Genomic DNA, 19,144 nt, shown 5'->3' with positions numbered 1-19,144 from the left:
TTTCGCACCTACATTTTTTTTTTTTTTTTTGAGTCTTTTGAATTCCAGTTTTCATTATCTCTAACCTGCTCTGCATGTGTTTGGGCCCCCTTGTTTTTTTAACCGGTTTATGAGGTTTTACTTTGTTTTCTACTCTGTCTTTTATTTCTGACCTTGCTTTATCCTGCTTTTGTTTCAATGACACCTGGTCCGTGGTGATTACTTTCCCTTTATCGAGTAATAATTTACGTTTGTTTGCGTTACTGTGATCTTTACTTTTTTTTTTAATCTTTCTAATTTTCCTACTTTCATATTCTTTAACTTTCTCCACATGTGTATTGCACCAACGTTTTTTTTTTTTAGTCTTTCAAATTCCACTGCTTTCATAATCTCTAACCTGCTCTGCATGTGTATAGCACCAACATCTGGATTGGATGTGATTTTTTTTCAGTTCCACTTGTCCTGGGCTGATAATTACTTTCCTTATTTTCTGAATTTGCACCTAGATTATTCTTTTTCTTTTTTGTCTCTCCAATGCTTTTGAGTCTCTTTTCTCTGCGCTGCTTTCTTCTTCGCTTAGTTGTCTACGTTTCATTTATAACATATTGTCCTTATACGCTTTCTATGCACTGAGAGCCCTGGATCTGTGTGTGTTCAAAGCCAAAACACGACTGAGTGTGTTCAAGTTGCTGGCTGCCCATGCTTTTATTTGGTTGTAAGTAGGGTGTGTCTTGCAAGAATCTCATGTTCTACGTCATCGCGAGAAGGTCCTGGGTCAATCTCTTGGCACAAAGTCTCATGTTTAAGGTCCCCGCGAGACGCTTCGTGGCCAATCTCTTTAGTCTCGCGGGTCTTTTAAGTGTCTTCCGTGATCTTAACGTGAAGATCACGTCTCGTCGCCCTACTGTATCTCTCCAGGATTTTTTTTTTTTATAATAGAGAGATGACTCAAAAAATGATTAATGCAAAAGTATGACTTTTTATTATTTTTTTTTAAATATTTCAGGAATTGTATGACATGCATGTTAGTGAAATGAAGTTCTTCTGTAATGCTTGCTACATGTGACAAATGCAGAAGGCTGAAAAGCATTTCACTAAGCACCTGCTGGCTCTCTCCCTCACCACCACTAGATCACACTTCCCTTAGTAATGGTTTGACACAAAATGACAGGCACAGCAGCTTCAAAGACCCAGGCAGTACTCACATCCGCAAGGGGTTTACAATCTCCGTTCGCAGCAGCTCTTGCGTCTCCCGGTAGCTTTCCACATCACTTTTAGATCGCGGTCTCAACAACACGGTATCAAGGACTGAACTGAAGGCAAAAAGGCTACAAGAAGAATTATAAGAATTATTTGTGTGGTGCACTGGCTCAGTCTTGACATTGCAAAAAAACCTTGGACATTTCAGTAAACGATTTAAACATTAGGCAAAACTTAAAAAAAAATTTGGGAACACGTATAAACGATCCAAACAAAGACCAGTTTTAGATTTACTAAGAAGGTAATCAAAAATAAGGATGGTGAATAACCAAGAGTGCCACTGTTCTAGCTGTCGTCAATGAGCAGTCCAATACAGAACCCAAAAGAAAAATAAATGAGAGGGTGGCAGAGCAGCATAAAAATCAGCTAAACACAACTAAGCAGTGTTCAGTCAACCAGGGCATCTAGCTGCCCCAGAGATCACCATATGCTGACGTGTCACAGTTTCATTTTAAGTATTTATCTGGAACTCAAAGTGAGAGAACGGATGCAAGAACAGTGGGAGAAAAAATCCCTCAATGAAAAGAAATCATTCAAACTGTAAAGAATTTGGCGCCCTGGTTATTCCTAAGGAGCAACTGATGGTGTCAACAAGCAGGGATCAGAGTTGCAAGGCCAGTTCATGGTTCAAAGTACTAGCCTGCAACTGGAAAACTAGCTTATGTAATGAAAGCCATTAAAGCTATTGGGTCCTTACCAGCATTGCCATTTATTTAAACAAAAACACAGTACACACCCTGAAAATTTAGCACCGTAAAGCATTGCGTCTTTGGACAATATGGAGAACTGAACATGAGACATTGTCATTTTAAAACTTAAGAGCGTGTGCCTGCTACAAAATATAGTGTTTTACATTATTGCATTATTATTATTTTAGAGGTGGAGGTATTTGTAAGCATGTTAGGTCAGATTATGGGTCCACTTATAGAAAGGACATGACTCATAGACATACAAGTTGGAGAGACTGTATTACTCCAGATTTTAACAGTGTGGTGTAGAGGTAAGAGTGCTAGATTTTAAACCAGCAGAATACTGATTAAACCAGGCAATCGATTCAATGTGTGATTGCATCATTAAGATTTTAGCTAAAGTTTTACAGCCAGCTGTCCCTCCTGACACTGAACCTCTCTATTTATCTGACATGAGAAAAGATGAAAAGGAAGAAGCAGAAAAATCAACTTAATGTGTGAACCTCCCGGCAAGTAATTTATATGCTGAGATGGTCATGTGTGGGCATTCTGGTTGGGATGAGTTTGGACTCCTTACCCGGCAGGGGGGCCACCTTAAAGGAAGGACAGGGGTTATTTACATTAAATGCTTCTCTGAGCAACTACGTGGCAGCAAACTGGGATTCTGCAAATCTGGGTAACACCCGTGGACACCCACAGGGTATGCTGGGAGTTGTAGGGCCGTAGAGCAACCCTGTTGGGGTTCCTGGCTTCCACCAGTGGGTGCTGCGAGGAGCTGTGCACCAGGGGTTTTGGGACTTCCAATGGAGCCAGATTATTTCCATCGGGCTACGACCTGGCATCGGAAGCATTCCCGGGTTCAAGTCAAAAGGAACCCCCCCTGCTACATCTGGCAAGTCAGAGTCGAGAGGAAGGAAGACAAAGCCCATCTGAAGGTGTGGGGAGAGGAAAAAAGAAGAGAAAAGAGTTATTGTGCTTATTAGAATCCCACTGTGAAGGAATTAGTTGTTAAATAAATCATTTATTTGAACCCGGGACTGTGTGTTTGTGGTTGTATCTGTAGTCAGGGAGGCTGTAGTGCCCCATACTGGTACAGCCTATACTCCAAGTGAAAACTACAATCATGGCCGAAATTATTGGCACCCCTGGAATTTTCCCAGAAAATGCACCATTTCTCCCAGAAAACTGATGCAATTATAAATGTTTTGGTATATACGTTTATTTCCTTTATGTGCATTGGAACAACACAAAAAACAGAGGAAAAAAAGCTAAATCTGACATCATGTAACACAGAACTCCAAAAATGGCCCAGACAAAATTGAGAACTGAGAATTTTGAGAACAAAAATTGTGGAAAAATATCAACAATCTCAAGGCTACAAGACCATCTCCAGAGATCTTCATGTTTTTTTTGTCCACTGTGCGCAACATAATCAAGAAGTTTACAACACATGGCACTGTAGCTAATCTCCCTGGACGTGGATGGAAGAGAAAAAATGATAAAAGACTGCAATGAAGGATAGTCCGAATGGTGGTTAAACATCCCCAATCAACTTCGAAACATATTCAAGCTGTTCTGCAGACTCAGGGTGCAACAGTGTAAGCTCGAAATATTCGTCAACATCTGAACGAAATGAAACGCTATGGCAGGAGAGCCAGCAGGACCCCACTGCTGACACAGAAACATAAAAAAAGCCAGACTGGAGTTAGCCAAAATGTACTTGAGGAATCCAAAATCCTTCTGGGCGAACATTTTGTGGACAGATGAGACCAAGGTAGAGCTTTTTGGTAAAGCTCATTATTCTACTGTTTACAGAAAATGGAATGAGGCCTACCAAGAAAAGAACAACACAGTACCTACAGTCAAACATGGTGGAGGTTCCAAGATGTTTTTCTGCCTCTGGCACTGGATGCCTTGACTGTGTGCAAGGCATCAAGAAATGTGAAGAATACCAAAAGATATTGGGGCACAATGTAGGGCCCAGTGTCAGAAAGCTGGGTCTGCGTCAGAGGTCATGGGTGTTCCAGCAGGACAATGACCCCAAACATACCTCTAAAAGCACCCAGAAATGGTTGCAGACAAAGCGCTGGAGAGTTCTGAAGTAGCCAGCAATGAGTCCGGATCTAAATCCGATTGAACACTTATGGAGAGATCTCAAAATTGCTGTTGGGAGAAGGCGCCCTTCAAATCTGAGAGACCTTCAGCAGTTTGATAAAGAAGAGTGGTCGGAAATTCCAGTTGAGAGATGCAACAAGCTTGTCGATGGTTACAGGAAGCGCTTGATTTCAGTTGTTTTTTCCAAAGGGTGTGCAACCAAATATTAAGTTGAGGGTGCCAATAATTTTGTCCAGCCCGGTTTTTGAGTTCTGTGTGATATGATGTCAGATTTGGCTTTTTTTCTCTGTTTTTTTTGTGTTGTTCCAATGCACATAAAGGAAATAAACATGTATACCAAAACATTTGTAATAGCAACAATTTTCTGGAAGAAAATTGGATTTTCTGGGAAAATTCCAGGGGTGCCGATAATGTCGGCCATGACTGTATGTCAACCAAAATAAGTTAGAGTAAGAGTGTCTGCCAAACAAATGACCATTGAATGATGCATAATTGGGTTAGAAAAACAACGAATACATGGATAATATTAAGTAAATGTATTAACCAAAGTACTGGAATAATTAATGGGGGTTTTACTACAAAAGTTTTAAAGAAACAATTCAATGTTAAAGCTTTTTGTATGCTTTGGCTGTGTATTTACTTACATCAATTGGTTTACACTTGTGTGCACTAATCAAATACTGTAATTATTGATCTCATTGTAGTTTCTGAATGAACATCAGTAGCAGCAATGAGATTATGGATTTTCATAAACTAGTCCATTATTCACTATACAATGGAAGTACTGAAAGTGGCTTCTAATTGCCATAATATATTTAAAAGAAGGTCTTCTAGGAATATTATTAGTAAAGTTGACTGGTTAGTACACGAGTCAAAACAGTTTTGTGTTGATTTTTGATGTGTAAACATGTTACAGATTTCACAATTCAGCCACACAAAAATACTGAGATTAGCAAATTGCTGAATCCCAAGTTAGCACTGACGCTTTAAAAGCTGCCAAAGTATGAAAGCCGAGATGTTTCAGTTTGACATTCGCCTGTGGAATCACCAACCCGCAACATTTGGGTTATAAAGATGCGCTTGGATGTGGCCACTTAACACTTCTGTCAGCTGCTGCACAGAAAAACAGCCTCTAAGCTGCTGCCAGCTGCCATGTGCTTCCTGGAGACACCAGCAGCTCAGCTCCCAGTCAGCCACCACCCGGTGTACAGCACCCCCAGATGGCTACAAGGGTTTCAGGAATTTTATCAGAACCAAAGACTTGCTGATAAAAAAAATGTAGAAATGTAACGTGTACGGTGGTAGCACGTACTGCGTGCCCAAAAAAATTCTTAACTTCCATTTTAAAATAGCACAAAGAAGTTATTTATGTCCAGGTTTTATCTTGGACATCTGCAGGAAGCTCACACTTGAGGAAAAAAAGCAGTGATGCAGACTAGGAATGCACACCTCACCGCTGTGAAGCCTTCTCATTTAGACCTCCTGAGGAATATACAGGTCCACGATTGTTTTTAGAATGGTGTTACTTATGCTGAAAATGGTTTCAGATATTATCGTGCACAAAGGGATTCTATGGATAATGATTTCTATGGCAACATTACTTTATAACACCTCTGCCTGCCGTATGTGCAATGCTGCTAAGTTTAGAACACTGCATATGGCCTACAGAACAAGAGGAATTTCAAGACAATTAAGGGCTATAGGGGCAATTCCCGTTTATAAAAAAAAAAGACAATAAGATAAACCACACTAACTGGACATCTGATTCTGTTTCTCCTAGTCCTATGTGCCTGACAGAATCCTACACGTACAGAATGGCTGTTATAACTCTAGCAAATACCCTCTCTATGATCTTCAGTCAGATATTTGCAGAAATTTAAACCCACAGATGTCCACCTCATTTTAAATGACCATATTCAAAAGGCAGTGAACTGGTAGGACACTACAGCTGACTGTTGGAAAAAGGCTTTTGATGCTATGGAACACAGCACATTAACTCAGAAATTGCAGGTTTGAGCCTGTGGACTATTAAATAAGTTTGACCATATTGTTAGGAGGCAACCAAATAACCTAAATCAAGATAAACCAATTAGGCACTTCCTTATTTAGTTTTGTTTATTCTGAACATCCGTGATATTAGAGTAGTCGTTCCTGTTACATAAACAAATACTAAACCCAAAACTGGAGGTTTTTTTTTGTTTTGTTTTTTTATACATTACTTACCCCAAGTAGTGTATAGTAATGGGTGGCAAACATTTTTAGCTCATGTTTTCATGAAAAAAAAGTTAATGATATAATAGAAGTCAAATGTGACCAACGAAGTACCAACGGAAAGCAATGTGATACACTGTCCTCTGCATCTTGTTCTGTCACACCCACCACTGACAAACCTCCTCCAAGGCCTTCCTCTTGTCCTCTTGCCTGGCAGCTCCATCCCTAGCATCCTTCTCCCAATATACCCAGCATCTCTCCTCTGTAAACGTCCAAACACAACGCAATCTCGCCTCTCTGACTTTGTCTCCAGATCAACTAACTTGAACTGACCCGCCAATGTCCTCATTTCTAATCCTATCCATCCTTATCACACCCAATGCAAATGTTAACATCTTTACCTCTGCCACATCCAGCTGTGTCTCCTGTCACTTTGACAGTGCCACCGTCTCTAAACCATATAACATAGCTGGTCTCGCTACATGTACTCTGTTTGGTCCTACGGACATTCATTCCTATCCTCTCTAGAGCACATCTCTACCTCTATGGGTCTCCTCAATCTGCTCCCTACTCTCTTTACAGATCACAATGTCATCAGCAAATATCATAGTCCACGGGGACTCCTGTCTAATCTCTATCCATCACCACTGCAAATAGGAAAGGGCTCAGAGCTGATCCCAGATATAATCCTACCTCGACCTGAAACACATCTGTCACTCCTACTAAAGACCTCATTTGGCCTTCTTTCAACTTCTCCATCAACATCCTCAGAGCAAACATCACATTTGTAGTGCTCTTTCCCCAACATACATGAAACCCTACTGCTGCTCACTAATCATCACCTCCCCTGTTAAGCTATCTCCCACTACTCTTTCCCATAACTTCATGCTGTAGCTCATCAATTTTATCCCCCTGTAGTTACAACAGTTCTGCACATCCCCCTTATTCTTAAAAATCGGTACCAGTACACTTCTTCTCCACTCTTTAGATATCTTCACACTTTTCATGTTTGCAATAAACAATCTGATTAAAAACTCCACAGCCATCTCTCCTAAACAAACTCCATGCTTCCACAGATATGTCATCTGGACAAACAGCCTTCACATTCTTCATCTTCTTCACAGCTGCCCTTACTTCCTCCTTGCTACTCCACTGTACTTCCTGGATCACTACCTCCCCATCATCCAACCAATTCTCTCTCTCTCATTCTCTTCACTCATCAGCCTCTCAAAGTACTCTTTCCATCTGCTCAACACACTCTCCTCGCTTGTTAGTACATTTCCATCTGTATCCTTTATTACCCTAACCTGCTGCACATCTTTCCCAGCTCAGTCCCTCTGTCTAGCCAATCGGTACAGGTTCTTTTACTCCCTCCTTAGTGTCCAACCTCTCATACAACTCATCATACGCCTTTTCTTAAGCTTTCGACATCTCTCTCTTCACCTTACGCTACTACTTTCGTCATCTCTCCGATTATCCCACTTCTTCGCCAACCTCTTCCTCTGTATACTATCCTATAGTTCTTCATTCCACCACCAGGTTTCCTTGCCCTCCTTTCTCTGTCCAGATGTGACACTAAGCACCCTTCTAGCCGTCCCCCTTGCCACTTCTGCTACGGTTGCTCAGCTGTCTAGTAATTCTTCACTGCCACCTAGTGACTGTCTTACCTTCTCTCGGAACTCCACCTTACAGTCTTCCTTATTCAACTTCCACCATTTGATCCTTGGCTCTGCCCTCACTCTCTTCCTCATCTTGATCTCCAACATCATCCTACAGACCATCCTCCAAAGCTGCCTAACTACATTTTCCCCTGCCACCACTTTGAAATCTCCAATCTCATTCAGACTGATCCTCCTGCATAGGATATAATCCTCCTGTATGCATCTTCCTCCACTCTTATATGGCACTGTGCAGAATACAATACTCCTAAAATCCTAAGTATTTTTTTTATATATCAGTTCAAAACTTACCAGAATAAAGTGGAGTCCAAGTAGCAGGAGTTGTAGTGACCCTGAATACCTTTCTTCTTTCCCACCATCACCTCCAAGCCCTCCATCTCCATCTTGGGAGGAGTGTTCTGTTCTACCACTTCACTCAAATACCCACCAAAGGCTGAGAAGACAAGATCAGCAAAGAAATACAGAGGTAATAACTCACTACACTGGCAAAGCTCCAGCCACTGGAGAGGGTAATGAGAGCACTAAAAGCTCCAGTCAGCAAGGGCCCCAACCAAGGGAGCAAATCCAAAACACCTGCAGAGGAGGAACCCAGCTAACAGTAGCCATTGGATAAGGCACACAATTGGAGAGAAGCCAGTAATTTGAGAGGCTCGTCTGTATCAACAAAGCACTCACTAGAAAGTAGGCTAGAGTCAGGAGGTAAGTGACACTACAAGCAAACATGGCACAGAGTAAAAAATAAAACAGTGCACATGTCTTACCGATTGAGTTGCAGCGCTCAATTTGATTAGAAGAATGATGGGATGGGGGGAATCTGGAATCTGGCCTGCAGCTTCTCAATTTAACAAAGAGGGCTTTTTTGGGAGCACAGGTGAAATATCGAGAACCCTTAAACGTTCCATCAGTGCAGCCTGCACTTTCATCATCCTGGAAGGCAGAAAATAAAAAAATTGCACCGTGATCCACAACAGAGCGACTTTCATTTATTACAATTCAAAAGTGTAGTGAAGGCCATAGTATCATAAAACAGACAATTTTCTGTTTACCAAAGCATACATCACACACCGTTATGATCTGAAGTACCTCTCAAAACAAGTACACTTTACTCAGTACTTACTAACATAGCATTTTAATTAAAAATAAATAAATAAAAATAAGACTTTCTTTTACCTGTTGTATTGTTTACACATTATAAACATTATTCATCTTCACAAAAATGGATACAAAGAAATTCTAACTTTTGATTTCCAGAAAATTCTTAGCAGTCATTTAATCCTTTTCCTTTACCATTTGACACCAGAGAGTCTGCTGACAGCATGCAAAATAAATCTTACAGGAATGACAGTCACTTTACATAGGCAGTCACTAAAGGACAATAACTTTTCCATATGGGACCAATAGCATGATTTGTTTGTTTACGGGACTCTATGGCATAACTAATTTTATACCAAGGGGCACTGAGGAACTCTGATTTTATAAAGCCTTCGTAGCCCAATTTTTTTTATGCATATGATGACGATGTGAGGCAGAAGAGGGATAAAGGCAAACCTAAGTTAACTTTCCATGAAACTACAAATGAAGCTCTGCCTTATGTCAGACATATCCCCCCCATTCACTTTGCATCCATCCACTCCCTTAAGTTTATCCTAAACCAAACCACACCTGTTAGAGATGAGAAACCATCCCAAATGAACAACAGGCCATGTGCACACTTTGGCTGTCAGAGCAAACACTGCTATCTGAAAATAATTCAAATTACATGAAGAAAAAAAAAATCTTAATTGAAAACAAATGCAAATTGTAAAAATAATGATTCTTTATTTTACAATGCATGAACTTCGCTTTTGTGTTACTCGCTCCAGACAAGCTATTTTTTAATACTTCTGTTTTTGGATGTGTTTAGCACATCACTTTCGCAATCAAAATTTTTATAATTTCTAAATGTTGGCTTGTATCATCACTTATAAAATGGACAGATTTTTCTACTGGACTGTTCTGCTTTTTCATTAAAGGGTGTACTAACAACAGATGTTGTATCATTCTGCTCCCGATCCAGTTATAGATCACTCTTGAACCCAAGATTCCTTATTTGCCATTTTATTCATCATAACAAACAAAACCTGGTTTCCTTTCTCATTACACCTAATGGAAAAAAACTGCCATACTTCTGATTTTCCTTTAATTTTAATATAATGACTTTAAAATAATCCTTGAGTCCTTAATAGACTGCACTCCATTCTTGACAGTTCATCCTCACACTGTGATCAGGACAGGCTCCAGAACATTATAAATGCTTCTGAAAAGTGATGAACGGATGCAATGTATCAGTACACCCAAATGGGACTTGGCTGAAGATGATCATTTAACAATATATTTAGAAAGCTTCCAATGTGATGAATGAGAAAGAGTGATGTAACCAAGTGTAACAATAAAAAATAAAAAAAAGCTTAAAATAACTCGGTTGTGAAGATTATGTCTTGATTAACACCATCAGTCAAAAGTAATTGTAATAGTAATAATACATTTTATTTATATAGCACATTTCCCATGCTCAAGGTGCTTATTTAAATAGCAGGGTATATATAAGATTGGGTACAAATATTTCTGCACAGAAAGCTAAACCGATAAATACAAGAGATACAAAGTGTTAGAATAAAAGACAATAGCCAGAGTAAAATACTAGATTTAAGACTAAAAGAAAAGCCTGAACAAATAGGATAATTTTTGAAATAACACAAAACACCCATTATACTGAGGATATGGACAGAGGGGTAAACTAAAAGAAGGGGCAAAATGATAGGTTAAGTTAAAAGCCATTCTGAATAGATGGGTTTTAAGTTGTTTTGTTAAAAGAATGAATGCAGTCAGCTAATTTCATTAAATTTTGGGAGGTCACTCCAAAGTCTGGGCGCTATACAGCTGAAGGTCCTGTCACCCATCGAGAGTGCAGGTTAGTGTGGGGCACAGCAAGAATGCCACAATCGGAGGACCTTAGTGAGCAAACAGGAGCATAGTGATGGAGATGATGTACTACACGGATGTAGTCTGGTGTGAGGCTATTTAAAGCTTTGTAGGTTATTAATAGAACTTTATATTCAGTTTTGTAAGACACAGGGAGCCAATGAAGGTGAGGCAGGATGGGTGTGATGTGCTCGCTGCTACTGGTTCATGTTAGGACTGTTGCAGCAGAGTTTTGAATCAACTGGAGATGTGATATAAGATTAGAAGGGTAGGGAGTTATAATAATCAATGCAGGATGTGATAAAATCACAGACAAGTTTCTCAGCATTAGAAAAAAAAAAAAGAAAAGAGCGGTGTTTGGGGTTCTTCCAGATGGGTTTAAGGTGGAGAAAGACAAACAAATTGTGATTGCATTCACTACACTTTTGGCATGCAGACTTATTCTGCTAAGAATCCAAACTCTCCTGTTTTAAGTCAGTGGGAAACTGATGTGTTATACTATTTGAAACTGGAAAAAATCAAATACTCAGAGGATCCGTACAGACTTTTTTCAAAACATGGCAGGATCTAATCAGTAATATTTTAAAAATAAGCTCATAAAGCACAGAGAATTTATTAATTTAGGTATGTTTACAGGTCTTAAATTTCACGACGTTTGGCTTGCTCTCTCTCTCAGGGGTGGGGATCGATTTGTTCTTAACTCAATTTTTCTTTTTGTAAAAACTTGATTGATTTGTATGGATTGCAATAAAATTAATAAGAAGGAAAAAAAAAAAAAAGAAGAAGAAGAAGAAGGGGCACCTGCCAGTAGGAACTTACAATAATCGATGTGGGGTGTGATAAAGGAACGGACAAGTTTCTCAGCATTAGAAATGGAGAGGAATGAGTGAACACGGGATATGTTATGAAAATTAAAGTAGGAAAGTTAATTAATGTGGTTTATGTGGGTGGACTAAGAAAGGGAGGAATCAAAGATGACACCAAGATTCCTTGCTTTAGAAGATGGTCTCATGAGATCACTGTCAACAGTGACTGAAAAGGAGCTAATTTTCCTAAGCCAATTTGCAGTTCAGCTTTATTACAGTTTAATTGTAAAGAGTTCTGCTCCATCCAGATTTTAATGTCACTGAGGCAAGTTGTGAGCTGAGAAATCTCTGATAAACATCAGAGTCTGTAGTTTGAGAAATAAACGCCTTGCAGGTCCTCTGTTAGCTTCTTCCTTAAATTAATGTCATCAGCACCAGAGGAAAAAAAAATGACTCTGGGATGCTGACCTAAGAGGCAGAGTTTCAAAGAAAAAGCCATATCTGAAAGGGGCAAATAAAAAGAAGAGGTAAGTGGGCAAAATAACACAGACAGTGGATGGAAGATGACTGGAAAGATGTATTATGGTAAGGATACCAGAGTCATCTTTTTTCCTCATTTGGCATGATTTTAAACAAAGAAGCCAAATGAGGATCTGTAAGGTTTTTGCTTCTCACACAACAGACTCTGATGTCCTTATCCTCTTGTGCAGATGTGTTTCCTTTTCTATTCCGGACAGATTCACTTTGCCTTGACAGACACATTTGTATGAAACCCTCAGTTACTTGGTACCCTGTCACAAGGAATAACCTTCATTAAGCAAAAAAAAACACCATAGGCTGACATGTTTTTGAGAAACCAGTTTCACTTTGGCCATTTTAGATTCTACAACTGAAGTTTAGGAATGCAAATATCTTGCAAGACAAGTGAACAGAATAACAGGTTTCAGCAGTGCTAATGCAATTACAAAAAAGTTTTTGTTTTTTTTTAATAAACCACTGACATGTGAACATGACAAATTAAGAGTAAGCTAAAGGAGTTGACCATTCGGACACTGAAGGAATTGTACTGAAAATGGAGCTTTACAGTAATACACAAATAATAAACTAAAAATCACACATTTTTAGCAGTGACAGCCTTAAGCAGCACTAGTAATGTCTTGGCTGCATTTTAATCAATTTAATGATAAACAGGTATCGATTTATATGAAGAACATGAAAGTTTCTCTTTGTATTCAAACTTTTGACTGGTGGTGTATGCAGAAAAAAGAAAAAAGGTGATCAAATGGGCATGGAAAGCATTTAGATTTTACTGGTTCAAATGTAGGCCATAACACTTGCCCATTTATAAAAAAGCAAGGATATTTATATAAAAAAGGTATGATAATGGGGTTGCAGCATGATAACCCCTAAACAGCACTAAACTAAAATGCTAAAGGAGAGCCTCAAATTTTTCAGATATTCTTGTTTGTGATGTTTATTAGTTGTTCCTCGTTTGTTTTAGTGTCCATCTTTAAGACAGTTCATCTGTCAACATTACCAAATGAAAAGTCATTCTGGAGACATGGCCCTCAAATGATCTTTCTCAGCAGTAATTTTAATTTCAAGTATTAGGCAAAATGTGTGATAGAAACTGCCGAAAGGGGAATCTTAACATCAGGGCCCATCAAAGTATTTAGCCTTAAGGTTAGGCAACATTAGGGTAGAGAGACTTTAAGGTTAGGGTTTGGGGATAGGGTAGGACATATATAAATATTAAAAAACATTTTATTAAGCTAGCCGATCCAGAACATCCATCCAACAGTGCATTAGCAGACTCACAAATAAGATATTCTTTCTGATCCGATTGTCTATCAATCTGAAAATTTGGATTACAAATTGCATTAGGTAGATTTGCCACAAAACTATTAAATATTACTATATTTGGGGTCATTTTTTATTTCTGCTACTCTGATAAAAGGAGGAGTCAAAGGTTTCCTCATTCAATCTTGTATACCATTTTTAAATGGAAATTCTCTCAGCCATTGTCCAACAATCTGCCATATTCATCATGTAAATAAGTAACATGAGAGTGTACTAAATTATCAAAGAGAGCACAACCTCTAGTCCAGTATATTAGTAATTCTACGGCCATATAAAATTTCAAACAAAGAGGAGTCTCTTGGTGGTTTACTGACCAGTTCTAGTCCTGCAAGAGGCTCCTGGAGACCTGGGGGCTGTCCAATCCAGCGAATCACTCCATAAAGAGGGGGGTTTTCCTTTACTTCCACTAGAGATCCCACCTCAAGACCAAACTGGTTTCGCACTGGAACGGTGATCACAGCAGTTTCAGGTCCGGCAGCAACATGGCCATCCCCCATGACAGACTGGACAGATAAGGATAACTGTGTGTGCCCAATGCTGCCATTTGAACCCATTTTCTTAGTCAGGCTGAAAGGCAGGGAGTGAAACTTGTTCTCACTGGAAAGGCTGGGCGTAGGCGGAGCCTTGGATGGAGGGGATGATGGGCTGAAGCCAGGAGAGGTGTCCACTAGGGATTTGGCTGGATCTTCACCAACTATAAACACAATTGGACAGACTTATTGGAAAACATTTTACTTGGAGAAAAAAAAAAAAAAAAAAAAAAACTGGCATAAATGTCACAGTCTAAGATTCCCATTACTATCAAATTCAACGTATGTGAAGATGCATAAAATGCTGCGCAGCATGCAGTGTTTTAGATGATTTAAGAAGCATCAGATTTGCAAGATACACTGCTTGGCATTGCAAGAAAAATCCAGCAGCAAATGTCAAAAGCTAAGAAGTGCAGCAGCTCGAGATGCACTTCAAGATGCATCATACAAGGAAGCAAGCAAGCACCTGAATTGTATCAATGGATTTTTTTTTTGTCTTTTAAATCTATAAAGAACCTTGATTACAAATGAAGCACAACATATCCATTTACCCAATCAAGTCAGTTTTCTGGCCTTGCCATGAACAAACAGAGGGCCCTCTGGCACGGTGCATTTGAGAAAATAATGGCACATTTAAAGAACAAAAGCTTTTCAGGAAGAAAAAGTGGCCCATCTAACAAAAGAAGATTAAAATTATATTTACTTAGATTCCCTGTAAACACAAGATATCTAATAATTTCTTTTTATTACCATGTATGTCTTGAGCTTAAAGTTTGTCTATTTATACTGGCGGGTAGTGTTTTGTATGGCAAAATCAAAGGATAAGTTCAGTATTGTTCAAATCAAACATACTTCTTCACAACTTGTGGTATATTTTAATTTGCTACATGCTCTAAAGTGAAGCACTTTTTCCTTCTTTTTTTTTTTTTTTTTTTTTTTAATTAAAAAAATATGTCTACTTTGAAGTAGCAAAGGTTTTGATTTAAGAAAACGTGCCTTCCATGTTTCTGAGGCATGCTTATGAAAACAAAAGTAAACTGGAAGTACTAAGCTTTATTACAGATTCTTGGTACTAATTTTCTTGAGGTAAAGAAACGTTTTCTGTTCGCGGTGACTGTCGGGAGAGGTGTTTTGACATTTTCACGCCCCACATTTCCGTAGCTTCATATTATTCTACTCGTTTCTGCAGTTTTATTTCTTCAACGGTTACATTCTGACATGGTAACAAATGATGCTCTTCACAAAAGCGTGCTAAGTGTCTGGTAGGGTGGCAGACCTGTGAGTGTGCCCTGAAATCTTTTGACTTGAGTACACATCTGCCATTATTGAAAACAAGCACCAGAGCTGGCGACAAATGCATACTCAAATCATATTCATTTCTTATAATATTTTTGACTTTTTTTTTTTTAGCCAATGCTGGCACACATATTGAATCATAGTGGTTTATGGACACATACACACTCAAGTCATAGGAGGCCTGTTTTCCTAGATGGCACCTAACTTTCACTTGTTACATTTTCTGTTGTTGTTTTACATGCCAAATGGCTGCGTGGTGCATGTTGATGAAGGGTGCACATAAGTGTTTCATTTATACTTTGTACACAACAATATATCTGAACTGATCAAAATGCACTGTATTTTTTATGAAAGCCCTGCATTTTTGAAAGATCTAAGCCCACCTGCATGTCGATCCTAAGTACAGTGGAACCTCGGGTCACGAACGTCTCTGAACACGTACAAATCGGGTTACGACCAAAAAGTTCACCAAACTTTTGCATCTGTTCATGACCACACACTTGGGTGACAAACAAGCCAGTTTCCCTTCCGGTTCGTACGTGCTGATGATTTCCACACGTGTTCAGTCTCTCCCTGTGCATTCACTGTGAACTCTTTGTGCTCCATTTCGTTTCCCTTCCGGTTCGTACGCGCCGGTGATTTACGCACGTGTTCAGTCTCTCCCTGTACAGTACATTGTTCTCAGTCAGACGTGCATCGTGCAGAGGAACTTTACCACAAAACAGTAATCTCCTCTCCACCCCACTCCCTGCTCACTTCCTTCATGCCAGAACTCGACTCATGCAAGGTTCGTTTTCTTGGTTGTTTATGATTAGTTTTTGTATAAATTAAGGATTTTTCAAATGTTCATTTTTTTCCCTGTGCTTAAAACTCATTTAAAAAAAAAGTGTTTACAGCGAGCGGTTCGTAAGGCTGCAGCGTAAACTCTTGTAATGCTAGTTTTCTCTGTTCAAGGTTTTCTCAGTGTTATTCAATGTTTTTACATTTAGTTTATTATTACACTGTGCATTCCACTGTATAATTAACTATTTTTGTGCTTAAAAAAAATATATATTTACATATAGTTCGTATGGTCTGGAATGAATTAATTGTATTTACATACAATCTTATGGGGCAAATTACTTCGGGTCATGACAAAAGCGGGTTACGACCAGAGTTTTGGAATGAATTACGGTCGTGACCCGAGGTTCCACTGTATAAGTTTGTGTGGCATGTCATGCGTACAAACAATAAAAAAAAAAAAAATTAAAAAGGTCAACTATGTGATAGTGTCAAAGAAAACGATTAAAGCACCACAAACCAAGTATTGAATTGTAAAGTACATGCTGATTGATCGTATCATATTTTTTGTTTGTCTAGTGGTCTACAAAACAGGGCCAGCAGTTCATATCTGTGCAACAACATTCAATAATTGTAAGAATTTTAACAGTGTTTGGGGATGATTTTTCAATATGGAACCACACTGTTGATGCTGAAAGGTTGCCACAGAGGAAGACGAACAGAAAGATGAAGCACACAGCTGGCCTCCATTTAAAAAGGCTGAACCTCACATAAACATTTTGTTTGTTGCTTTTATTCATCTCTAAAATGACACTGGTACATTGTTTTGCAGTAGGTGTGCAATCTCAAGACTCAGATTAAATACTCAATAATAGTCTTGTCTTGAAAATATGGACATATTTGGTAAATTCTAAGGCTTTTGTTTGCACATCTGGACCCTGACCCCATTAGCACCATTTTAAAACATAAAAATAGGCTAGGTATTTTTTTAAATTAAAAAAAAATGCTTTACTTTAAAACAAAATTTCATGATGGTGAAGAAATAACTTGAAAAACACTGAACTAATCCTTTAAGGCAAGGGTGTTTTTTCAGGACACGTGTTGATTTATTGCCAGCAAATTTCTATTTAGAAGCTGCAAGCAGGTAGACTCGTGCATGCGGTCGTACACACTGGCAGCAGCCTCCATTGGCCTGGACATGGGAAAAATCCTCCAAAAAAAACACAACTCTGTACGTAAATGGTTAATTTAACCATGTTATGTGTGCAGCAGTCATAGTTCTGCAGAGAAAAGGACAACAGGAACTCCTGAAGCTAATGCTCCCTACAAATGCTATAAATGTGATGTACACAACAGCCATGTTGAAGGCATCAATAAAACTGGCAGCACCAAAGTAGTCTGCTCTGGAGGGTCCTTGGTTTACCTTCATCAATATACCACGTGCTTTTTGATTTGGACTGTGGAGGGTGATCAACCGAAGTGCCATTTAAAGTGTAATAAAATTCAGATCTGCTCCTATTTCCAGACTGGGGAGTGAATCCTGCAGATGAGAAAGTGAATTATTAAAAGCAAGCCAGAACTGACACCGAAATGTAGTGCCTTACAAAAGTGGCTCAACTAAAAATCAAAACTTGTGCAGATGGGAAGCATATCCAAAACTCAGAGAAAACCATGTGCAATTACAGAGCCATAAAAGCCAGAATCCAACAGATTATACATTAAAAAAAAAAAAAAAAACAGACAGACAGGAAGTTGTAGATTTTCCTGTCACAGAGCCATAGCTTCAAGCAAGCAGCAGATGAAGGAGAAGGTACATTGTTATAGAATGCAAGTCCTTTAGTGCACCCAGAATTTTTCTTGCTAAGGTCAACATACAAAATTGATAACACAGGTTTTGAATGAATTGATTACTCCTCTCAAAATGGAAAACAATATGGAGTTTGAGATCACTCTTACTATTATTGGACTTGTAACCTCAAATCCAAGAAATGGAAAACAAGCTCTCCCATAGGCTGAAAGGATTTAATCCTCACTATATTGTCTGTTATACAATACTCCCTAGACATTCCCTTGTCCACGGTTGTGGGATCCTTTGCCGTTTAATCATGATCGTGGAATTGTTACAACACAGCGACTGATCTATCAGGATACAAAACGCATTTGTTTTCAGGACTAGGTAGGAAACCTTGGTTGATTCATTTCAGGCACAATGAGAGTATCCTGCTTGCACACCAGAGTATGATAGTTGTAGAGCCAGGATAAGAATTCTTAGAGATATCGCACAAATTTGTCTTGCAGTTTTAGACGCAAGCAGGTTACAGAACTCATAACAAGGTAAAATAAGATTTCTGGTAATCTCCTTAGGCTACAGTTCTCAACAAAATACTAGTCAGAGAAGCCACCACCAAATCTACATTTTCCACACATCAAAGAATTTTTAAAAACCAGTGTATATCCTCAGAACCTTTTTTTTTTTTTTTTAAAAAGGTAAACCAGTAATCCCAGCGTGTTGTACCATGTTAGCAATAATGAATGTAGTGAGAAGTCAAGTAAAATGACACCTTTTATTGGCCAACTAAAAAAGATTATCAATATGCCAGCTTTAAAGGAAACTCAGGCCATTCGAAGAAGGGGCCCGAGTTGCCGGAAAAGCTGGCATATTGTAATCTTTTTTAGTTGGCCAATAAAAGGTGTCATTTTACTTGACTTCTCACTGCATAAGGTAAACCAGTAATTAACAGTGGACAGCTGCTATGCTTCCAAGGACCAGAGGGTGGCACCATTGCACAATTTATCACCTAGAACATGTCGGGGTATCAAGTTCTTAATGGGCTCACCAGAAACCTTCAGTGGTCACCAATTACTGATGTACCTTTCAGATAGAAAGCACTTTTTTTAACCACAACACTACACATATCTCCCTTTTAGTTCAGTGAGAATAATGAAATGCAATCCCAGCATCCTAAAAATGTCTTTGC

General features: G+C 38.9%; 1 protein-coding gene across 5 annotated transcripts in view; it reads right to left on the bottom strand.

The window, feature by feature from the left end:
• Positions 1 to 19,144, bottom strand: part of cylda (cylindromatosis (turban tumor syndrome), a) — a 60,520-nt gene that overhangs the window by 14,415 nt on the left and 26,961 nt on the right. For 4 of the 5 annotated variants that reach the window (XM_039762881.1, XM_039762882.1, XM_039762883.1 and 1 more), the window contains exons 6-10: positions 17,590 to 17,706; positions 13,875 to 14,254; positions 8,695 to 8,860; positions 8,225 to 8,366; positions 1,185 to 1,307 (exon numbers count right to left, since the gene is read on the bottom strand). In XM_039762881.1, the coding sequence (XP_039618815.1) occupies positions 1,185 to 1,307; positions 8,225 to 8,366; positions 8,695 to 8,860; positions 13,875 to 14,254; positions 17,590 to 17,706 (928 nt within the window). The remainder of the gene's footprint in view (positions 1 to 1,184; positions 1,308 to 8,224; positions 8,367 to 8,694; positions 8,861 to 13,874; positions 14,255 to 17,589; positions 17,707 to 19,144) is intronic. The other variant, XM_039762885.1, reaches the window with a different exon arrangement.

The sequence above is a fragment of the Polypterus senegalus genome, chromosome 9 (genome assembly GCF_016835505.1).
Source record: "Polypterus senegalus isolate Bchr_013 chromosome 9, ASM1683550v1, whole genome shotgun sequence".
In the NCBI taxonomy this organism is placed as follows: domain Eukaryota; kingdom Metazoa; phylum Chordata; class Cladistia; order Polypteriformes; family Polypteridae; genus Polypterus; species Polypterus senegalus.
Note: the sequence above shows the minus strand (reverse complement) of the source record. Positions and strands in the feature narration are given on the sequence as shown.